At 41.0% G+C, this 21,785-nt stretch overlaps 2 protein-coding genes across 14 annotated transcripts in view; one reads left to right on the top strand and one right to left on the bottom strand.

The window, feature by feature from the left end:
• PRIMPOL (primase and DNA directed polymerase) overlaps window positions 1-6,827 on the bottom strand; it is a 21,754-nt gene extending 14,927 nt beyond the window's left edge. For 2 of the 13 annotated variants that reach the window (XM_069788032.1, XM_069788116.1), the window contains exons 1-5: window positions 6,740-6,827; window positions 6,154-6,281; window positions 2,410-2,594; window positions 1,229-1,320; window positions 99-240 (exon numbers count right to left, since the gene is read on the bottom strand). In XM_069788032.1, the coding sequence (XP_069644133.1) occupies window positions 99-240; window positions 1,229-1,320; window positions 2,410-2,594; window positions 6,154-6,187 (453 nt within the window). In that variant the 5' untranslated portion in view covers window positions 6,188-6,281; window positions 6,740-6,827. The other 11 variants (XM_069788100.1, XM_069788061.1, XM_069788078.1 and 8 more) reach the window with 11 other exon arrangements.
• Window positions 6,820-21,785, top strand: CASP3 (caspase 3). The gene is made up of 8 exons (XM_069788187.1): window positions 6,820-6,948; window positions 12,064-12,214; window positions 13,510-13,602; window positions 15,858-15,982; window positions 16,488-16,616; window positions 18,613-18,788; window positions 19,306-19,423; window positions 20,324-21,785. The coding sequence occupies exons 3-8, from the start codon at window positions 13,529-13,531 to the stop codon at window positions 20,548-20,550; spliced, it is 849 nt and encodes a 282-aa protein (XP_069644288.1). The 5' UTR covers window positions 6,820-6,948; window positions 12,064-12,214; window positions 13,510-13,528; the 3' UTR covers window positions 20,551-21,785.

Genomic DNA, 21,785 nt, shown 5'->3' with positions numbered 1-21,785 from the left:
CTACAGAATAATCAAGAAAAAGTAGTAAATACTTTGGTTTCATATTAATAAAAATTTGTTGTTGTTTTAATCTACAACATGACTTTGCTCCAGTTTACCTCAATTAACTTTGCAACCATACTCTTGCCATCTGCACCAGGATTTGCTGGTTTGTAGAACTCCAAATCAAAATAAAGTTTGCAAGCATCTTTTTCAGGAATTACTTCATAGCAATGCATAAGACTTGTTTTATGACCTTTACTAAGGAAAAAGAAAAACAAATCACAACCTCTCACGATAAACATTATACATACTTATCAGTTGGAAACAAGGATCCCGTAAGTCCTAAATATTCTTTTATTTTTCAATCAACCACCCGTATTAAAAAAAGTAGCAGCCCTATAATGCTTTGAAAAATTTGTAACTAACTTTAGCATCAAGTATCAATAAAGATATTTGTCTGGCCTCAAATTTAAGTTTTTAAAGTATTCTCCTCCCCTTGCCCAAGTCTTACAGTACATACTGTCAACAGAAATGCTGTTGAAATTTTAAGGAATGATGGAAGGTACAGTAAAAAAATTAATAAGTTACCAGTCATATGTCTTAAGCACTAAAAATGAGATTACAGACTTTTATCCAACTAAATTAAAAATTGATCTCATTTTCAAATTAAGAAAAAAAATCAAGCTTACTTTTCATATAAAAATTGACTCTTAGATTTCCTTCACTTCATAACCAAATGTTTTATTGTAAAACAAAAAATTGGGAAAAAAAGTTCAGTGCATAATCAAATTGTCAATACTTGAAACTACATCACGCAAATACAAAACTATAAAGTGGTAACCGGACATTTATATTAATACCTATTTAAACTGATATATGACTCATCATAGAAATATGTTTGTGTCACATGTCGATATGATCCCCTGAGGAAAGCTGACAGCAAGAAGCAAATCTACTGCTATTAGATTTAAGTTCAGTAAACAGGGTCCTTAATTCACAGGAAATAATGGCAGTTCGCAACTCAGAAGAAAGTTGAAACGTGCTATAGAATAGATTGGTTTGTTCTTATGAAGATTATCCCCACGGCCAAGATCAAACATCAGGCAACCCATTACAGCTCTGTGCTAGTCAGAGCAACAGATAGCTACTGGGGATATCTATCCAGTAATAGTGATTACTAGATAATAGTATATCCAGTATACTACAATCTTATGGTAACATATAGGGTACCTTTTCAAATACTCACGTGTAATAAAACCAAAGCTCTTTATATGTTGTCACAAGGTAAAACCTTTGTCCACTTTGTGTGTTCTTTTCCAAGGCAAATACATGAACATCCTTTTTAAATAAAAACATTTAAGTTTTCTTAGTCGAAGAACCAGTTAAAGTCTTCAGAAGTTCCTATTTGACATCAATTTCTTTGGTCAAAGGTTAGTAAATACTAGAAAACTGTAAGTAGATCACTTATCCTTTTTCAAGCTAAGTAGCATCTGTTTTTAATTAAGAACATCATTCTGATTTCCGTTACATGAATAAAAATTTGAAGCTTTTTTCTTTGCTGTGCAAAGAAACTGTTTTGTAAACTGTTCTCTCTGTAAAGCCTTCTCTTTTCTGATCAGTGGCAAGTCCATCTAACAGGAGGAGGAACAATATCCTGAAAGGAAAAGCCTCATGGACATGATAGCAGCATATGGCTTTACAGCAAATACTCTTTAGACTCTACACTATTTAAATCAAAAAATGGAAATCTGAAGAGAAAACACAAAAACCCCTACTGCCAAGCCAGTGAGAGTGCGTTTTGGAAAACAGATTGTCAGGATTACTTAAACACTTAAAATGGCATGGGGAAGAACCCAATACTTTCTTCAAAAGCAGCAATCAATTTGAAGACTATTAAACTGAAAACAGATACATTTTGCATAACGTTTATTTGGCTCATCACTTCTTATCATCAGAACTTGTTACTCTGATGCCATTGGAGAGTTGTATTGTTTTTATTTTGTCTCTGTCTCCAGTTTCTCTCTTTTTCTTCCTCAGTTTTTTCCTTCTCTCTCTTCCTCCTCAACTCTCACTACCTCCCCATTCTCCTGCCAACTCTGACAGCTTGTTCATCTTCAGAAGGAACAAATCTATCACTACAATGTTACCAAAAAGCACTTTTACTGTTAGAGGTTAACATCACATATCAATTCCTATGTTAGAACTAGTACTTCTTAGACCTACCTCCAGTGTAGCATGATCTCCTACAAAGACAAAAAAATTAAAAAACACTTGCTGTTTCAGGATTGCGAAGAAGGGGAAAAAAAAAGAAAGAAAAAAAAAGATCTTGCAATCCGATAAAGATTTTACTGTCAACCAAGCTTTTACATGAAGTTCAACCTTGAAAATACCTAAAGAGTAGAGACATTCACCTAACAAATAATTTACCTCTTTGCAAGTTTTTACATAATCGAAAGCTTCAGCCTGCCGACAAAATATTTTCCAAACAGAGGATGGCAGAAAGGGTTTGGACAGTTTTGGTCTATAAACTGGGGGAAGAGGGTTTCTTTCATAGTGAGATGCTAGTTCTTCCACTTTCTTCAGTCTTTCTTCCCATTTTCTCTTCATTTGTCCTGAAGCAATTACAAGTAGCCAAATCAGTATCAAGTTCTGTTTGTGACTCAATTTTAATACGTGCTGTACTCATCACTGCTTTTGATTCCAGTTTTGTTGAGCATACTTTATTTATTAACTGAGAGTACCCAATATTCCAAATCAACACCTAACCTTACTATGATATTCATTTTAACATTAAAACTTTCCACACAGTTTTGGAAGTAAAAGATCTTTGTATTAATACTATCAAAGATAAACACAACAGAATAGACACAATAAGGGAAGGCCTAGGAAGTTTCACTTTTGTTTACAGAATGGTATTACATTCCTCCTCAAACTGTTGTAACTAGCCACACAACATTAATAAGGAGTGAAAAAATACTATTATTTATGCTTTATGGTTGGAGAGACAAATGAGATCATTAATTTGTATGGGTAGTACTGCACTTGAGTTCCTGAGAAAAATTAAGATTTCAGTGACTCTAGCTCTGAGCTCTGTATCTCATAGTAAAAGAATTGAAATCCAAAATGAGGGCTCCATTGTCTACTGCCAACCTTTGGTATTGATCACTAATAATTTCACCTGCTTTAAAATCTCACGTACTTTCTTGCAAACAAAGATAGCAATCTTACCTCTTTTAGAGAAATAGCACATGATGCAGTAAGGCTTGCTATCTTGCAACCTTTAAACTTCTAGTTACATAAAGTAATCCAAATGCTACAAAGTAATGTAAAGCATAAACACACATTAACATAGGTATAATTATTTGTAAGTTTAATCAACTTTTTTCTGGGAAAATTCATTGCCCCTCTGAATACCTGTGAATTGGTAAAGAGCATTGCTAAGAAACTGTGAAACAGAGGAAGGGGGGCAAAAAGTAACAAAGATGAAGGTGCATCTTTTTGTTCCGCCTGGCATAACCATTTGGTTCTTGTAACAACCTCCCAATTGCAATAAAAGATAAAAATTAAACTGACTATACTTAAAAGTATTCAAACCTTTAACAAGCTGGATCCACAATGTGAGTTTAAGCATTTAAAAATTCCTGTGGGCCCCAAAGCCCAAATTTTAGATTCTCTGAATCCCCCTCCCAAGTTTTCCACAGTAAAGGTTCCTGGACACCTACATTTCTGCCTATGGTACACCTCGGCCTGCCTGTGTTTTGATAGTTTAGTGCCTATGACAAGCCTCATAACAGAATGTTTTTTCCTCTTACAGGGGTCTGTCATGGTTTAACCCCAGCCAGTAACTAAGCACCACACAGCTGCTCACTCACTTCCCCCCCCCACCCAGTGGGATGGGGGAGAGAACCGGAAGGAAAAAGGTAAAACTCGTGGGTTGAGATAAGAACGGTTTAATAGAACAGAAAGGAAGAAACTAATAATGATAACGATATTAAAATGACAATACCAATACATTGGAATATACAAAACAAGTGATGCACAGTGCAGTTGCTGACCACTTGCCGACTGATGCCCAGTTAGTTCCTGAGCAGCGATCCCCCCACACCCACTGCCCCCAGTTTATATACTGGGCGTCACGTCACATGGTATGGAATATCCCTTTGGCCAGTTTGGGTCAGCTGCCCTGGCTGTGTCCCGTCCCAACTTCTAGTGCCCCTCCAGCCTTCTTGCTGGCTGGGCATGAGAAGCTGAAAAATCCTTGACTTAGTCTAAACACTACTTAGCAAAAACTGAAAACATCAGTGTGTTATCAACATTCTCCTTGTACTGAATCCAAGACATAACACTATACCAGCTATGAGAAAGAAAATTAACTCTATCCCAGCCGAAACCAGGACAGGGTCAAACGTATTATCTCTATAGACCTTGTCAGTCTCCCAAGCTGCGAATTTCCTCCACTGCCTTCCTTTTCATGCAAGTAGTTTATTCTTTGGGAACGAAAAACGAAATTATAGACAGCAATCAGCATTTCTCAGAAGTGTTAGCAGAACCCTCAGTTTCATTTTGATGCTATTGGCTCTGCTGTAAATTAATTGGGTGCAAGAGACATTCCCTACATCAGCACTTTCCCACAAGGTGACCATTTAAAAGAAGGGAAGCAAAGGAGAATTCCCATAATTCTCTACTCATTTTAAACTTCTTAGTTAGATTTTTGCAGAAACACAGTCAGGAGGATATCTGAACCTGGGAGAAGGTTGATGACCCTTACCTGAAACTGAGATCTATCACTGCTCTTGCCGTCCAAACACTTGGATTCTCAGCAGTCCAACATGTCAGGTCTTTTCAAGGTTACTTCAGTTCCGTTATCAACTATACCTAATACAACACATCTATTTAGAGCACATACAATTTACCCTTATAGACTAGGTGTAACTACAGACTAGCCTTCTGAGTTTACTGGGAAATTCCCACTTCATCCTCCTCTCTTCTGTCCCACCAGAAGTAAGGGGAGTACTTATTTTTATTTTACTTGCCGGAAAGAAATTTTGTCACCAACACGTTTGGACTTCAGTGTTTTTGACTCAGCAGGATGATAGCATGAAGCCCCTGGGAATATGTATCTCCCAAGAGATGGCTTAAAGAACTTCTGTTTCATTTTCCCCTTTTGATGGAAGACTACTTTTTTCAGTGATGAGGGCAGTGGACATCTTGTATATTTATACCTTAGATGGCTGGGGAGTTCTGGGGGTTGGTTGGTTTTTTGGGGTTGTTTGGTTTTTTTTAAGAAGAAACGGACTTGTCATTTCTGAAATGGCAGTTTTCTCCCTCATGCTACAGGGGAAAGACAAACACAAATGCCTGATTTTATCGTGTATGTCCTTACATTTTAGTAAAAACAAGCACCCCCCCCCCCATGCTCAAAAATCTGTAACAATTATGAGAGAACACACTACCCACACCTGCTGAGAAACGAAGCTTAGACATGCAAATCAATGGCTACGCAAAATAACATGATTACATTGGCTTCCTGGTCAGTGTGTATCATGCAACATAAGTTCTATGGCAGAATTCACGCTCCTCAACACTAATAAATGCATGAGATTTTCTCCCAGCTACTGATTCAGCCTTGGAAGAACATATTCAATAACTTTCTCCCTAGTGCTAAATTTCTTAACGTTAGTGAAAATTAGTTTAGTCATCCTTGTGCCGAGCTGAACTGTGGCATACTGACAAACACTACTCATCTTCCCTCAACAATAACAAGGAGCATGAAACTTTCATCTTGCGCTGCTAATAGGAGATGTGAGGAATTTTGTGCAAAATGCAGGCTATTAGACCTCGAAAAGTAGGCTAGTGCCTGTTGCGAGAAGCTGGAAAACTTAGTTTCTAATGTTAAACTTACTCCGACTCCTGCTACCGAAGGTCAGTGTAGAAATACGAGACTAACTGACCCAAAAGTTGACGACGAAGCTGAAACCAGCCCTCGGCTCCCGAGAGCTGTTGTGTAAGGCTGAACGGCAGGGCAGCGGGACGCTAGTAGGCAGGTATATTCGGACTACATTCGTCGCTGGTCTGCGCGACTTCCGAGCCTTCATCAGGCAGCGGTGGGAGATAAACCCGGCCTTAAGAGGAAGGTCCTGCTCTGATACAGTCCAGTACACCCGTGCTTACCTAGCTCGCTGAAATCTGAAAGATCGCCTCTCATTTGGTAATCATCCCCGCAAATTACGTAAGATGGCGACTATCTCTACACCCCACCGCTCTGACAGAAAGGTAAACTTTTTCAGCGCGCAGAGGAACTAAAAGAGAAGACAAAAACCAGCAGGGTTTGGGCTACCCGAAGTCAAACGCAACAGCCTGAAGGGCAGCCGTTAACCGGCCACAGCACTCAAACCCCCCTGAGGCTCGCGCGGCGCGGCGGTAACCGGGGCCTACCGGCAGCCGAAGGGCGCGGTGGCCTCTGTTTCCCCCGCGTGACAGAGCACGCCCGAGGGGCCCGGCCCGCTGCGGCAAGCCCCGCGCTAGGAAGACGGGGACCGGCGGGCGTAACGGCACCGCGGCGCCCGGAAGGCCGCGGGGAGAGGAGGGGAGGGGAGGGCAAGGCAAGGCGTCCACCCCGTGTGCCTCCTCGGCCGTGGCGCTCGGCTCGGCCTCACGCCGCCTCCCTCCCCTCCGGGGCGGGAGCCGCCTGCAGCACGGCGGGGAACGGCCTCGGGGGCTACGGGGAAGAAGGCAGTCCCCGCCGGCCCCGACTCACCGCCACGGCCCGCGCGCTGCCGCCGTTGGCGTTTGAACGACGTGCCGTCTGGACCTCGTGCCGTTGGGGCGGGCACCGCCGCTCCGCGCGGGGAGGAGCCAGCGTGGGCCGCCGGGCGGCGCGTACGGCGGCGGTGCTCCCTCCGAGCCCAGCCCTGGGGAAGGCTGGTCGGAGCGCAGCGCCGGTGGAGCGGGCAGACGGCAGAGCCGGTGAGTGGCGGCGGCGGGGCCGCGGGCGGCGGGGGCTGCGGGCGGCGGCGGCCGGGCCGGGCCGGGCCGAACAAAGCGGTGGGGGGTGGGGTAGGGCCGGCTGGCGCCAGGCTGCGGCTCTCCGGCGCGGCGGGGCCTCTTCCGCAGGGAGCCGGCTGAGGGGCGCGGGAGCCTCCCCACACCGGGGCCGGGAGGGGAGCCGCGGTTCGCCCGGGGCGGCCCCGGCGCGGAGTGCCGCCTTCTCGCTCCCCCGGCTGCCCGCCGGGCTCCTGCCACAGCAGGTCCGGCGAGGCGGTCGGTTGTCGGGGGCGGCCGGCCCGCCGCAGCGCCTTGCCTCCCGGGCGCGGCCGGCCGCGGTGCCGGCCCAGCGCTCGCCGCTTCCACCTCCCGGAGGGAGAGCGCGGGGGCTCAGTCGTCGGTGTTCCAGAAGCTTAAGGCAGACGACTTGCTCATTTAAGACTGTTTTTGTGGAGAAGCCGCCTAAACAACAACAACAAAAAAAAAAAACAGGCGGGGGGAACCCCCAAAACTTTAATTTTGGACTGCTTTCTGGTGTCCCTGCGATAGACCGTTAACCAGCTGGAAACACGGGCTCAAAATCTGCATTTGGATCTACCAGAATAAAGCTTGCGAGGCAGCGGGTTAATCCTCGTCTAGAAGAGGGCTCTGCAGCGACCCGGTTGCTAACAAAGAGTGGGCGTGCGATAGCCGAGAGGCAGCATCCCCAGGTGAGGGTCACAGCGGCGATGGTACGGAGGGTTGCCTCTGTTGTTCTCATCCTGCCAGTGCTGGGAAAGCACGCGTGAGGCCTTCCCAGACGCCGCGACTAACTTTTTATAGCGTGTGGGAGGCCCTGTCCAAGGTGTTGTCGTCTGTTCCCTGCTAGGTTGAAGGATAGTGCTAGTAATCTAGTCTCTTACCCTCCAGCTGGTAATTCTCTTCTTCAGTTATCTGCTTCTTGTCAGTTGGTACGTTTGAAAGTAACACACCTCGCCCTTAATAACCTTCTCAGGCTCCTTAATATTTGTTGCAATGGCGATGTGGTTAATAGGTGTAGGTGAAGGAGTAAGGAAGGGTCCCATCTACTCTCAGAACAAATTCAAGTCTTGCTGATTTTGCAGATTAATGCAGGCTAACTAAAAGCCTGTTTGCTTTTGGAAGATCAGAGTGCTGGCCCCAGTCAGTGTCAGTGCTTTCCAACAACTGCATCCAGACCAGAAGTAATGTGAAGGGATGTAACCGTATTGGCACGCTTCCTTCAGTGGTAGCAGTATTTAATAGTGGGATAATGCCACACAGAAAACGTAATGGTGTATTTCAAATGTTTTTAGTTTTTTCATATAGCCAGCTTCTTTATTTTCCTTCTGTTAGTAATTAGATAATTATAAGTTATCATTATACATTGTAGAATGGAAAATTCTTAATTTGCATGTCTGCCTTAGTATCACAATGTGCCATGTATATCTTTATGTACATAAAATACCTTTTTTGCATGCTTGGCATTTTCACTTGCAGTCATGTGAGGTGGAAAACTGCCCTTTTCTAATCTTTAAGGACATGTTTTATGATACTGGTTCCTGGTTTGGACATGTGTTTTAATACTGCTACAATCATTGCTTTGTAGCAGCTGATATATACTGAACATGTGTTGTCTTGTCTCCCGTGGTTTGCATATTTTATGATACAGTAGGTAACTAGAGACAATTCAGTTATTTACTTTCTTCCCTGTCTGAGAAGCTTTGCTGTTATTTTTATCACTATATCATTAATTTGTCTTGTGTGGTTCACAATTCATGTAAATATTGCTTTAAAAAGAAACTTGATTATTCTTATGGCTATCTGCTATCTCTGTCTCATAGGGTTTTTTTAAAAACTCTTTTTTTTTTTTCAAATAAAATTTTGTAAAATAAGCTGCCTAAAACCTACAGAACATATTCTGCTAGATTAGAAAAATGCTGTTGTTCATCTCAGCTATTTGGTTTTTAAAGTTCCTTACAGTTGAAAGCTTGTCTTACCTAAGCTTTCAGTGAAAAGAATATCAAGGAGCAGAAAAACAATTTTTAATTAAATTCCTAATGCATTGTCCTGATTTTTTTTTTCCCCTATACCTAACAGCATGAGATCATCCTCTACAGGGAAATGTGTGTTCTGCTTGACAGAACAAGGCATCATTGCATTACCTAAACAAAGATGATGCAATTCTTAGTAGTCTGTTAGAATCAGCACTGTCCTCCAGACAGTGTTGCTGTTACCCTGACTAGTGCTTTAGAGCAGAAAACATACTGCTGATTAAAATGTGCATTTGAGTGCCTAGCAACAAAACAGATCTCTCTTTGTGGATGTATTTTGTTCTCTAAAGAAGTGCAGATGACTTGGTGCATTAAGGTGCTCAGAAGTTGATGGATATTAAAGGTGAGTTACAGATTCTATTCTGAAGATAATGCATGCTGTTGTGGTTTAGGCCCAGCCAGCAACAAAGCACCACGCAGCTGCTCACTTACTCCTTGCCAGTGGGATGGGGAGGAGAAAACATAATGAAAGGCTCATGGGTCAAGACAATGACGGGGAAGGGTCACAGGCCAAAGAGGCTCGACTTGGGGGAAAAAAATTCAATTTAATTTGTTGCCAATCAAATCAGAGTAGGGTAATGAGAAGTAAACCCAAATCTTAACACACCTTCCCCCCACCCCTCCCTCCTTCCCAGGCTCAACTTCACTCCTGGTTTTCTCTACCTCCTCCCTTCCAGCAGCACAGGGGGTTAGGGAATGGGAGTTACAGTCAGTTCATCACATGTTGTCTCTGCCGCTCCTTCCTCCACAGGGGCAGGACTCATCACGCTCTTCCCCTGCTCCAGCAAGGGGTCCCTCCCATGGGAGACAGTTCTCCACAAACTTCTCCAACACGAGTCCTTCCCACAGGCTGCAGTTCTTCATGAACTACTCCAGCATGGGTCCCTTCCACAGGGTGCAGTCCTTCAGGCACAGACTGCTCCAGCACAGGCTTTCCCACAGAGTCACAGCTGTCTTTGGGCACAGCCATCTGCTCCAGTGTGGGCTCCTCCACGGGCTGCAGGTGGGCATCTGCTCCACTGCTCACCTCCACAGGCTGCAGGGGAATCACCTCCTCTGGCACACCTCCTCCCCCTCCTTCTTCACTGACCTTGATGTCTGCAGAGTTGTTTCTCTCATATATTCTCAGTCCTCTCTCCAGCTGAATTTTTTTTTTTTCCCCCCATTCTTAAATCTGTTCTCCCAGAGGCGCTGCCACTGTCTCTGATGGGCTCAGTCTTGGCCAGAGGCAGATCTGACGTGGAGCCAGGGAAGCTTCTAGTGGCTACTTACAGGAGCCATCCCTGCAGCCCTTCCCCCACCGCCAAACCCCTACCACACAAACCTAATACACATGCATATTTTAAATATGTCACGTATGATACCCAGTTTTTCCTCACTATCTCTCTAGTTTCTGTGAAGACTCTTAGACAAGCTCCAGTTGTGATACAGAAAAATGCAGTAAGCTCTAACACTTCATTAAACAATTGAAACTGTAGGCTGTGAGCGAGGCTTGCAAAGGCTTTAGTAAGAAATATTTTTATGCTATGTTACTACAAAATGTGTTTTACACTGTTCAGAAACAAAGTACTGCACTTCATTGTAACTGTAGGTTTTGCTAGCTACTTCTTCAAATTTCATTGTTTCTTTGGCATTGGATCAAGGACAGCAGTTTTAGAGTTTTAAGGTTGCAAAAGGGTCAAGGAGATAAGTCTTAATTTAAGGCCACTTAACTGTTGAAGATCTTTCTTATTGCTTGCAGCATGCTTTAACATTTGTGTTACAGAAGCATTCAGTGGACCCAGTCTGTTAGGTCTCCAGTCTGCCTACTTAAGTCTGCTGCTGTTCACCAGTGTTATTCCCACCTGCTTACTAAAACCAGTCCCTAATGGGATGCAGCAACTTGGTTGGAGCACACCTGATGTGAACCCAAGGCAGCCTAACGATCCACTTACCCTCCCCAGTAATTCCAAGGTCTCATCTGTTGGCCAGAGAGTTGTTAGCTTTCCCTATACTTTAGCTGAGTCTTTAAGTAGTTACTGGTAGGCCAGGCTGGCTCACATGGTAGACAGGAGGTGACCACAGCTCATGTAGGCACATACTTACTGGTTTATGCTAGCTGGTTCATGTACTTGCAGCACTGGCACTGCAGATCTTCACAGTGCCAGACAGCTGGCATAACCACATGGGCTTTTAGCAGAAGTTGAATTCCATGCTGACATGGCTACGCTGCTCTCAGTTCATCTGCTGGCTAGTATTGATAATGGAGTTGGTATGTGATAATGTGCTTTTTTATATGGTGTGGTTCTTCATTACTGTTGGCAGACAAAGAACAAACAAGGAAGAAAGTTAACCTTGTTGCTGCCTCTCCAATTAGTCCCAGCCACAGTGAAGGGTTTGGGTTGTGCTTCTGCACATAGTGCTTCTCCAGCAGAAGGAACAGCATGAGTTGCATCAGAATTGTGGGTCAGTCTGGTTGGAAGTTTTCCTGCAAAATAAAGTTTTGTTCAAAAGTGTCAGGGTGTGAGCTCAGGAAAGCTGGGAACCAAAGCCAAGGATGATTGTGGTAGGGACAGGGTTGAAAGACGCATAGAAAGTCGTGGAAGCTGGGCTCTGCTGGATCAGGGGAACTTCTAGTGTTCTTGTCAATGAAAGCCATTCTTTCCGCTTCCCAGGGATCAGAAGCTCTGCTTTTCAGGTACAGCTGGGTGGACACACCAATTGTCACTCTAGGGGAGACTTGGTTATCAGTGCTAATGCTCCCTGCCCAATGACAAGGCATAGGGTTGGATCACTGTCATGCCACAGGTCTTAGGTACTTGAATTACCCTTCAGAAGTGCATGTCTTTTTTCACATAGGGAACTCTTAAGGAATTAGACTTTGAAATTAGCACGAATGAATCCAGATCATGGTGCTAGGCAGGCAGGTTCAGCATTGTAGATGTAGTTCCTGCCCCATGATACTGTCTTTAAAGTGATTTTCTAAAATATAAAGCAATAATGTATTTTAAAAACTTTATTTCTAAAATATCAAGCTTATTTGATACTTTTGTAATTTGGTTTTCAGGAGATTTCCTGTGCACTGCTAACTTACATGATACAGTTCTCAAGTCTGGAATAATTTTGTGAGCAAGATTTCATAATTAACATCAGTGCTCCAAGATACAAAGAAATAGTATTCAGAGTAACCTTGAAGATCTTTTGAAGTCGCTAAAAATGTAAGTAAATGTCTTTTAAGAAACAAGGAAAGAAAGAGGGTTATACATACCCCAGATTAGTGCTTCTGATGCATCAGTAATTGTTGCCACAGAAAATGCATGTTCATGGTGTACTAGCTAGACTATAGATATAAAGTTAAGAGACTTAATATAATAATAATATGACGGTGTAAGATGACAAATATAGTTTGCCACCACAGAACCTAAGCCTTAAATAAGAATCTTCATCATATCTGACCGGCAAAGCATATTACTTGGTCTGGTTATTTATACATCCCTATTTACTGTAAATATATCTGCTAAGTTTCTTTAAAATTCTTGCCTCATAGTGGCTGGTTTGCTTCTTGAGGTCTAAGCACTTAATTCACTTCTAAGCATTTATTACTTTGTCCTATCTGGCAATTTAACTTTATGACGCTTAATCCTTTTCTGAATCCTGAGTTAAAGATAACCTGTGGTAATGTGTTCCATGAGTACACACAGAGTAGTTGGGAGGGAGGTTTCTTGCTTTTAAATTGATTTCTGGCTTGGTATCAATCATCATTTCTTGTCCTGTGTTCTGATCAAAAGTAAATAGCAGCCCACAGCACAGAGTCCATTTCATCAACTATTTAAGGTTGTAACATTTTGGTTTTATGTTATTTATATTGCAGTTGCCTTCACATACACCAGTTAGGATTGGGTGATGTTTCATTTGAAACTGAATGCAGAGAAATTATTTATTTCTCAAAATACTATGACCCAACATCTGATCTTCCATGTTAGTCTTTGCACACATCCGATAACCTGTGTTGCTTGGTTTTAGATCTCAATTTTCTGTCTTACTGAGATGGAAGGATCCATATATGACACAATATTCATAATACTAAAATGCTACTAATGCATGTAAGGATATTACAATATTATAAAGATTGTCTTAAATTTGTTTGTCTCTTATCCTGCTTTTTGTAGGTATTTTCAATGATTTGGTCACAGGGATCTGCGGACTGTTTTTTCCAGAGTTGTTTTAGAATACAATAATTTAGAAAAATATTTGATGTTCTTCTTTCAAATGTAAGATATGTAGGGATTACTCAGAAATGCTATTTGTTGCCTCCCGATACTAATACTCCTAGGCTAAAGTTATTCTGCTTGACCATCCCCTTTTAACATTCCTGTTTTCTCTATAATTCTAAAAAGTTGCACTGTGATTGTGTAAGGCTTTAAGGAAACCTAGCAAAAAATTAAGCAATTTCAAGGTATTATTTAATATGAAAATTAGCTGTCATATATTTCTATTTTCTTATGTTTTCAAGCTGATAACTGAAAGCCATAATGGCAGACATAGGAGATGGACCACGTTCGGGCGAAGATCTGACAGATGCAAAATCTATTCCTGGTTCCAAAGGGTAAGTGAGGTACTTTTGGTTTAAGTCTTCAAGTCTTGAGGAATCTTGTGCTGTAACAGAAGGTGAGACCCATAGAAGAAGTAATGCTAAAAGGAAAAGTTTAAATTATGGTAAATTATAATAATCATAAAAACCTATTAGCGTTGTTGTACTGACTGAAAATATATAGTCTGACAGAACAGGCCACGTGTATGTACAAGGAACTAAAAAGCAAAACACTTGAGGTGCAGTTAGACTTGACTTAGAATTGTCAGGTGGTTAGCTGTTCTTGAAAAGAGACTTCTCTGTCTCACCCTGGGCTAAATGTTCACTCCTTTCCTTGAACTGCTTCTAGAGCTCACCTGAACCTGTGGCAGACAGCTCAGCTGCTTGAGCTTACCTGCTGTAGGGTTATATGTGCGGAAGCACAACTGCAAGGGGAACTTAGAGGGGTGGAAGGGAGGAAACGTAGGCCTGTTCTTCCTGGTGACAGCTAGTTGTTACGCTGGTGTAGCACTATCATCAGATTACGCTCTCTCTGGGAACTAATTTGTTTCTGAAGTTATTCTTTTTAGTATTTCAATGAAAATTAGATTTAAGAGCATTACGGACTTTTTATTTGTAGAACACAATACGACAGCGGGCCCCAATCTTGTAATCACTTACCTGTGTGCTTAAATGAGAAAACCCATATCGACTTCAGCATATATGGACTGAGTAAAATTGACAGCTGTTGCAGAGTCATGAGTGGTGGTGTAGTTGGTGTGCTCATTAAGGCAGACTTAACAGGTGCATACGGAGTCTTGGTCTTTCTAGGTTTTGAATGTTTACTTGTGAAAATTCAATGGTAATATGTCTTTTGGTTAGAATTCAGAATAGATTTACAATTTCAGAGCTGATCTTGCCTCCTGATAGTAAAGATGATAGTAAAAAAACCCAACTGATTTCATGTTGATACAATAATTGGTTTCCTTAAACTAATTTTTCATGTTCTCCTGCGCAGAGGCATTATCATTTTAGATGCAGTTCTTCCCTGAGTCTTTAAATTTTAACATTTTACAAGTTGCACAGAAGATTACTACAAATACAAATGACTCTTCACTTTTTTTTTTTAATTATTTGTATATGTGCACATTTTACCAAACTTGAAACAAAAGTTTTATTTGGGAGCATAACTATACAAAGCAGTTTTACTTATTTTAACCTTTAGGCAATTACAGTCTTCACTAGTTATGAATCAGATCTACCAACTGATTTCACAGACATAACTTAGAATCATAGAATCGTTTGGGTTGGAAGGATCACAGAATTGTTGGATGGAAAGATCATCTAGTTTCAACCCCCCTGCCATGGGCAGGAACACCTTCCACTAGACCAGGTTGCTCAAAGCCCCATCCAACCTGGCCCTGAACACTTCCAGGGATGGGGCATCCACAACCTCTCTGGGCAGCCTGTTCCAGTGCCTCACCACCCTCACAGTAAAGAACTTCTTCCTCACATCTAACGTAAATCTACCCTCTTTCAGTTTAAAACCATTACCTCTCGTCCTATCACTACACTCCCTCATATAGAGTCCCTCCCTATCTTTCCTGTAGGCCCCCTTTAGAGTACTGAAAGGCTGCTATAAGGTCTCCCCGGAGCCTTCTCTTCTTTAGGCAAAACAACCGCAACTTTCTCAGCCTGTCCTCATAAGGGAGATGGTCCAGCCCCCTGATCATTTTCATGGCCCTCCTGTGGACCTGCTCAAGCTGAATGCAGTACTCCAGGTGGGGTCTTATGGGAGTGGAGCAGAATCACCCCCCTTGACCTGCTGGCCATGCTTCTTTTGATGCAGCCCAGGATATGGTTGGTTTTCCGGGCTGCTAGGGCACGTTGCCAGCTCATATTCAGTTTTTCATCCACCAATATCTCCAAGTCCTTCTCCTCAGGGCTGCCTCAATACACTCATTGCCCAGCCTGTATCCATGTTTGGGATTGCCCTGACCCATGTGCAGGACCTTGCACTTGGCCTTGTTGAACTTCATGAGGTTTGCACAGGCCCACCTCCCAAGCCTGGCAAGGTCCCTCCGGATGGCATCCCTTTCCTCTCTAGAGTATCAACCACACCACTCAGCTTGATGTCATCGGCAAACTTGCTGAGAGAACCTTTAGGGAACAAGTAGCAAACCTTACCAGCTTCATTGGTTTTGCTAAAATAACCTTATTTTATTATTATTTTGAAACTAGAGAAGAGAGATCAGAAATTAACACCTAAAGTTTGTCTGATTTCTATACAGAAAGAACCTACCTGCTAGCAAGTCTATGGACTCTGGAATTCTGCCAGACTACAGTTACAGAATGGATTATCCAGAGATGGGGGAATGTGTAATAATAAACAATAAGAACTTCCACAGACAGACTGGTACCGCTTTCAAATTTATAAATTTTTTCCTTAATTTAGATAAATTAGTGGCATGTATTATTCTTCAAAATTAAATATGCAGACCAATTTTGCCATCTAAAATTAAGTTGTTTGAATGGGTATGATTCATTTCAGTGCATTCTTCCAAATATGCATAGAGGGAACGCATGAGGTTATAGCAGTAATGTGGAGAAAAATTGATAGGCAGTACAAGTCCATCTTACCTTTTAGTCTTGATTTCTGTTTTGCAAATGAAATCCTTTTTTATGTCTTCATATAGATAGGTAGATATAAAAATAAGGACTAGCTAAATCTACAGTATAGGTACAGAGAGAGGGAGGTCAGGTGCATGTATAACAGTGCAATGTTTTTTCTGTTAGAGTGGGTCTGTAATAATAGAATAATGTTCTAGAATGATACAGGTATAAGTGACAAAAGAATTTGGCTCAATCAGACCATGCCATCTGTATCATATAAAAAAATAATACATTTGTCTTATGTATAGGGATGTTACCCCGTTCGGGTACAGATGCAGATGCTGCAAGTGTCAGAGAAGTTTTTATGAAGTTGGGATATAAAATAAAGATCAACAATGATCTTTCATGCAGGGACATTCTTGAACTCTTGAAAAATGGTAAGTGATAATATCTTCAGTGTGTGTATTAAATCAACCACTGTTTCTGAATACGTCTCTAGCCCTCACATCTCTTCTTCCATGATTCTTTTAGATGATATTTCACACCTACCAGTGTTTTTTTGCTAAGGATGACATGTACATCGTAGTTTCTATGTTTATTCATCTTTGCTGTCTCTCTATCTTTTGTGCCATGACTGTTGTCTCCATATCCTTTCTCATCTTCTAAGAAGGCTGGAAAAAAGGCTGAAACTTAAATGCAAACTGATTTATGTTCTGACTCTGGGATCACTGAAGCTCTCTGAGTTGGAAAGAAACCTGCTTAATTGGGTAGAGGGGTTCTGTGCTATATCCTTAGTGGTGTGGCCCTGTGGCCCCTTAGTGGTGTTCTGATCCAGGGGGGCTTCTGACTGAGGGACCAGAACTGCAAGTGTGTGGACTGAATTACTCTTTTAGAGAAACAACTCATATTTTTTTTGACTTGTGAAACAAAACACCCTTCTGTCAAGTGAGAGCTTTATAGTAGTGTCTGTGTTAGTCCTGCTTTGTTTGGACTTGACTACATCTAGACCAGTAAATTAAATGGTGCCTGGAGGTATCTGTAGCCCTGGCACACAGTCTATTGTAGTTCACTGTTGGAAGGTTCTCTGGCATGACTGTGGCTTATACCTACTAGCGCTCTCCAAGGCTGTTGCAGGTCACAGTTCAACAGTTAAAGTGTTCCAGGGATTATTCCCAACAGCCAGTTAGCCTCCAGCAATCCTGTTTGGTTTTTTGTTTTGGTTTGGGTTTTTTTGTTTTGTTTAGTTTTTGGTTTTTTTTTAATAAATGTGTTTGCTAACATAGATGTAGGTACTTTAGTGCCAGTTAATGTTAATGCCAAAGAATGCTCTCAGGCATGGTTAATTTATTAACCATGTCTATTGACAGTAGCTGAAAGTGGAAAGGCCTCTGTCTTACCTGTGTTATAAGGCCTCCAAATAGAAAGTGTAAACTACAGACTGCAGCCTAACTAGAGATTCCCAAAAAACAGCCTTTCCTGACTCTTCTAGGTGTAGTGCTTGTCCATGGATTGTAGAAATGCCTGAGTGTGCATTGCTTGAGAAAAATCTAAATAGTTCAGTTTTTCCAGAATAGAAATTCAGTGTTTTGGCAAGCTCTAAACAGAAAGCTTCAGCTTTTGGGACTGTTACACTTTTAATCTACAAATTCTTGCATCTTCTTGAGTTTCCCAGTCAGAATTCCTTTTGGAGCCTTTCTTTTAAACCATGTTTGTATCTTTTCATATATTTAAAAGAATCATCTTGGTCCTCAAGTACAATCCCCACAATGTCAGGCAACAAAAGACATCAGAGAATATCTGTTTTATGCTCTTTGCATACCACAAGATGGAAAAAAAATATCTACAAACACTTTATATCAAGCTTAAATGTCTTTAAGTACAAAATTCAGAGGCTTGAAAAATCTTTCTAGACCTTGCTACGGGGCAAGGGGGAGAGAGAGAGGGGTAATGTGAGTACCTAGGTCCCTGCAGCAGCAACAACTTTCATACTACATTCAGTTCCCATGTAATCCAAGTAGTTGAAGCATCTCTGATTGGAAAGAGAGGTAAGATTTCCCCATCCTTTCCCAAAACTCAGAACTTCCCATCAGTCCAATCCCAGATCACGAGACTGTTGACCATTACTGCATGAGCGAGGTACACCATTCAGACTTTGAGACACTGTGGGAACACCTTTGTCTCCTCACAGTGTTCCTGGCCTAGTTCTGTGGCCATGTCTTAGAATGGGTAGGGTTGCCCTTTAATTTGGGGTTTTCTGTGTCCAACTTCCTAAAGTGGAGTAGGCTGGCTCCTTTTGTTCAGAAGTGAAAACTGGCTGGAGGTTTCTAAACACAGGAGTTGGTTTTTAAAGACTGCTGTCACATAGGAAGCATCAAATGTTCAAAGCTTTTAGGGAGTGCAAGAAGTTACAATAATTCTCTTTTTTCTTTCAAGTTTCTGAAGAAGATCACAGCAAGCGAAGCAGTTTTGTTTGTGTGTTGCTAAGCCATGGTGATGAAGGATTCATCTACGGTACAGATGGCCCTCTTGAACTGAAAGTACTAACAAGCCTTTTCAGAGGTGACAGGTGCAGAAGTTTAGCAGGAAAACCCAAGCTCTTTTTCATTCAGGTGATGTACAGCTGGACAATGATCATCAAATCAGCTGCATACTTAAAAGAAAATTGTTTCCCAATTAATTATTAGTGCAAAAAAGTTAATTATTTCTAAAATTGATTTAAATGGAATTACTTTAGAATGAGATTCTCTTCAGGTCTAAGAGTGGCACAATCTGCCTTATTAGGTAGGCAGTATTTGTAATAATTCAGATTGCATTACCTTAATTCTATGGATTAAGTAAAAACTTTCTGAACACTAGCCAATATTTTAGTGAGTTGCCGAATGCGCTTTTGAATGAATCTCTATCTTAACCAAACTGTGTAGCTGATTTAAATAAATGCTAGTTACTTTTCTTCTGAGTCTGTCTAATGGAAATGTGACATAGAAATTCTTGTTATTTTTTCATTTTTTTTAATCAGGACATTACTGTGTTTAAAACAGGAAAAAAAAAATCAGTATTCTGATCATAATTGCTGCCTTTATTTTGTTATTTTTTATTTCATTTTCCATTCTTCTCTCCACCAATTAGGCTTGTAGAGGGACAGAATTAGATTCTGGAATTGAGGCAGACAGTGGATCAGAAGAAACAATGTGTCAAAAAATACCTGTAGAAGCAGACTTCCTGTATGCATATTCTACAGCTCCAGGTAAGAGACTTGCAAAGAAATTTTTGTTCCTGAAATTGTATCTATATATCAGCTCGTATTGATATTCTATCCAGTCAGTGGGTGACTGTTTCATTTGTTCTCTTTCATGGAAATATGAACTTTCTTCCCTCAAATTGTTTTTTCTCCCCTGATTGGATTTCTTTTTGAGGTAGTTGCTATTCTCAGTTCCTACAAAAAAACCCGCAAAATCCAAACCCTGAATGTACATCTTTCTCACTAGCAAACCCTCAAATATTCATTTGCTATAAATTCAGTTAATCTGAGTTGTGCAAATAAGTTACAGCAGGAAGTAAAAGGTATTGTTAGTTCTGAGAGAACAAAACAATCAGATATCCTGTAGATACATATGCAGAAGTGGGTGATTAACACCAGCGTATTATTTGCCTATCGATTCTGTTTTCATTGCCTCCTTAAGCAAAATCAGTAGTGGCAGAGCCCTTAGTATGCCCTTTACGTTATCAGTTATCAGCAGGTTCCCGTCTTTAATTCATGCACGTAGTCCTGAAGATAGTGACACTGACATCCATTTTGCATCTTGGCTCTATCTGTAGTCACGTCTCCTTTGTACATGTATACTGTATAAAGAAGTAGTAAGTGATTAAGGCTAAGACTGTTGCAGCAGAAGATAGTTTTCCTGCCTTTTGATTTTCTACCTACTTAAAGTATTCTTAGATTAGAAAACATGAGAGGATTAGAAAAATTTTTTGAGCTGGAATTTGGGGAGATTATAAAATCTAAATTTTGTTGGTTAGTGGTTTTGAGTTTTTGTTTTAAAACATTGATTGCTATTAGAAACAATGTATTGTTCCCCTAATTACCATCCTGTCCTGTATCAGAGGCTGCTATATCTGATCAATTTGACATCTCTCTTTTCCCCAGGCTATTACTCCTGGAGGAATTCAGCTGAAGGCTCCTGGTTTATTCAGTCACTGTGTAAAATGCTGAAGGAACATGCAAGGAAACTTGAACTCATGCAGATTTTAACTCGTGTAAATCGCAGAGTGGCAGAGTATGAGTCCTGCTCAACACGGGAAGATTTTAATGCAAAGAAACAGATTCCGTGCATTGTCTCTATGCTCACCAAAGAATTTTACTTCCCTTGCTAAAAGAATTTCACCTTGTAATTTTTCAGTTCATGTTTTTATCTGTAATTTATATGCAGTGTTAGTATGGAATACCACTTCTAAATCTGAACTACTGTTCACTGCTGTGTATGGCATAATGAACTATCTCAAAGTTAGATATGTCCATTATTAGGAGTAAAACATAGTATGGCTATGTTAGAAATGCAGACTTGAGTAGCTGAAGCATAGGCAAATTTGAAAGTAGTGCTCTGAGTATCTCGGAAAAATTGGGAAGAGGAGACTGAAGAAATCTCAGATCACTTACCAGATCTATTTGGTGCTACATTTCACTTTGCTGAAGGGGCAGAGAAAAGAAGCAGTTCTTAGAAATAGTTTGGTTTCATATCTTTGCCAATAGAAAGAAGATTCAAAATGTGATATGTTTACTAATGATGGTAATATTATAGTAGTGTTGTTCTACATTTCTTCTTAACTCAAGTTCTTAAAGTTTAGGTTATAAACTAACCTAAACTGTTTTTATAACTTAGGGCATAAACTGTGGAAGACAGCCAATTCATTTTTTTACATACAATTAGGAATGATATTTAGAATACAGTCAATTTTCTCCTGATTATTTTATAACTTTTTGTATGGAATATTAGGTAAAGCAATTATGTCAACACGGTAGCTGTTACAAAATAAATTTTGTATTCTGACCTTGAAGCTGAGTGACTAAGGGACCAGTCTTCCAAAACTTTTTCTGCAGCTCGCTAAGGGGGGATCTGTTGGCGCATATTTTGGGCTATAAGAATAGGTGCAAAGGGAAGTCTACGTTCTGAGTAGTCTGCTTTCCTCTTTCTGGCCATAAATAAGAGTGGGTTCGCTTTGTGCTATGTGCGTACCACATTTAACCTGTGTGGAAACCTGGATTTGTGATACTGGAGAAATTTGACTTCTTAACTCTAGTATCAGCTTGAGTTAATTACAAGACTTTAGCTAAAATATGTTAAAAAATAGTAAATTTGTATCTCTTGACTCTGAATTTTGTGGAAAAGGTTTTTGCAAAATCGTAAAACACTTTTGTTGATGTTTCAGCTTGTGGCAGTCTTTTTAAGATCAGAGGAAGACAGAATGGTAAATGACTATAGGGTGCTTGCAAAACAAGACTTAAATCTCTTTAAATTGTGTAGCATAAACAATGTTATCAAATTGATGTTCATTTCCAGAGGCATTTGTGGTTGTTTTTTTTTAACTTAAATACTGTTTCCTAAACTGTA

The sequence above is a fragment of the Haliaeetus albicilla genome, chromosome 1 (genome assembly GCF_947461875.1).
Source record: "Haliaeetus albicilla chromosome 1, bHalAlb1.1, whole genome shotgun sequence".
In the NCBI taxonomy this organism is placed as follows: Eukaryota; Metazoa; Chordata; class Aves; order Accipitriformes; family Accipitridae; genus Haliaeetus; species Haliaeetus albicilla.
The sequence above is the reverse complement of the archived record's forward strand: the minus strand, read 5'-3'. Positions and strand labels throughout refer to the sequence as shown.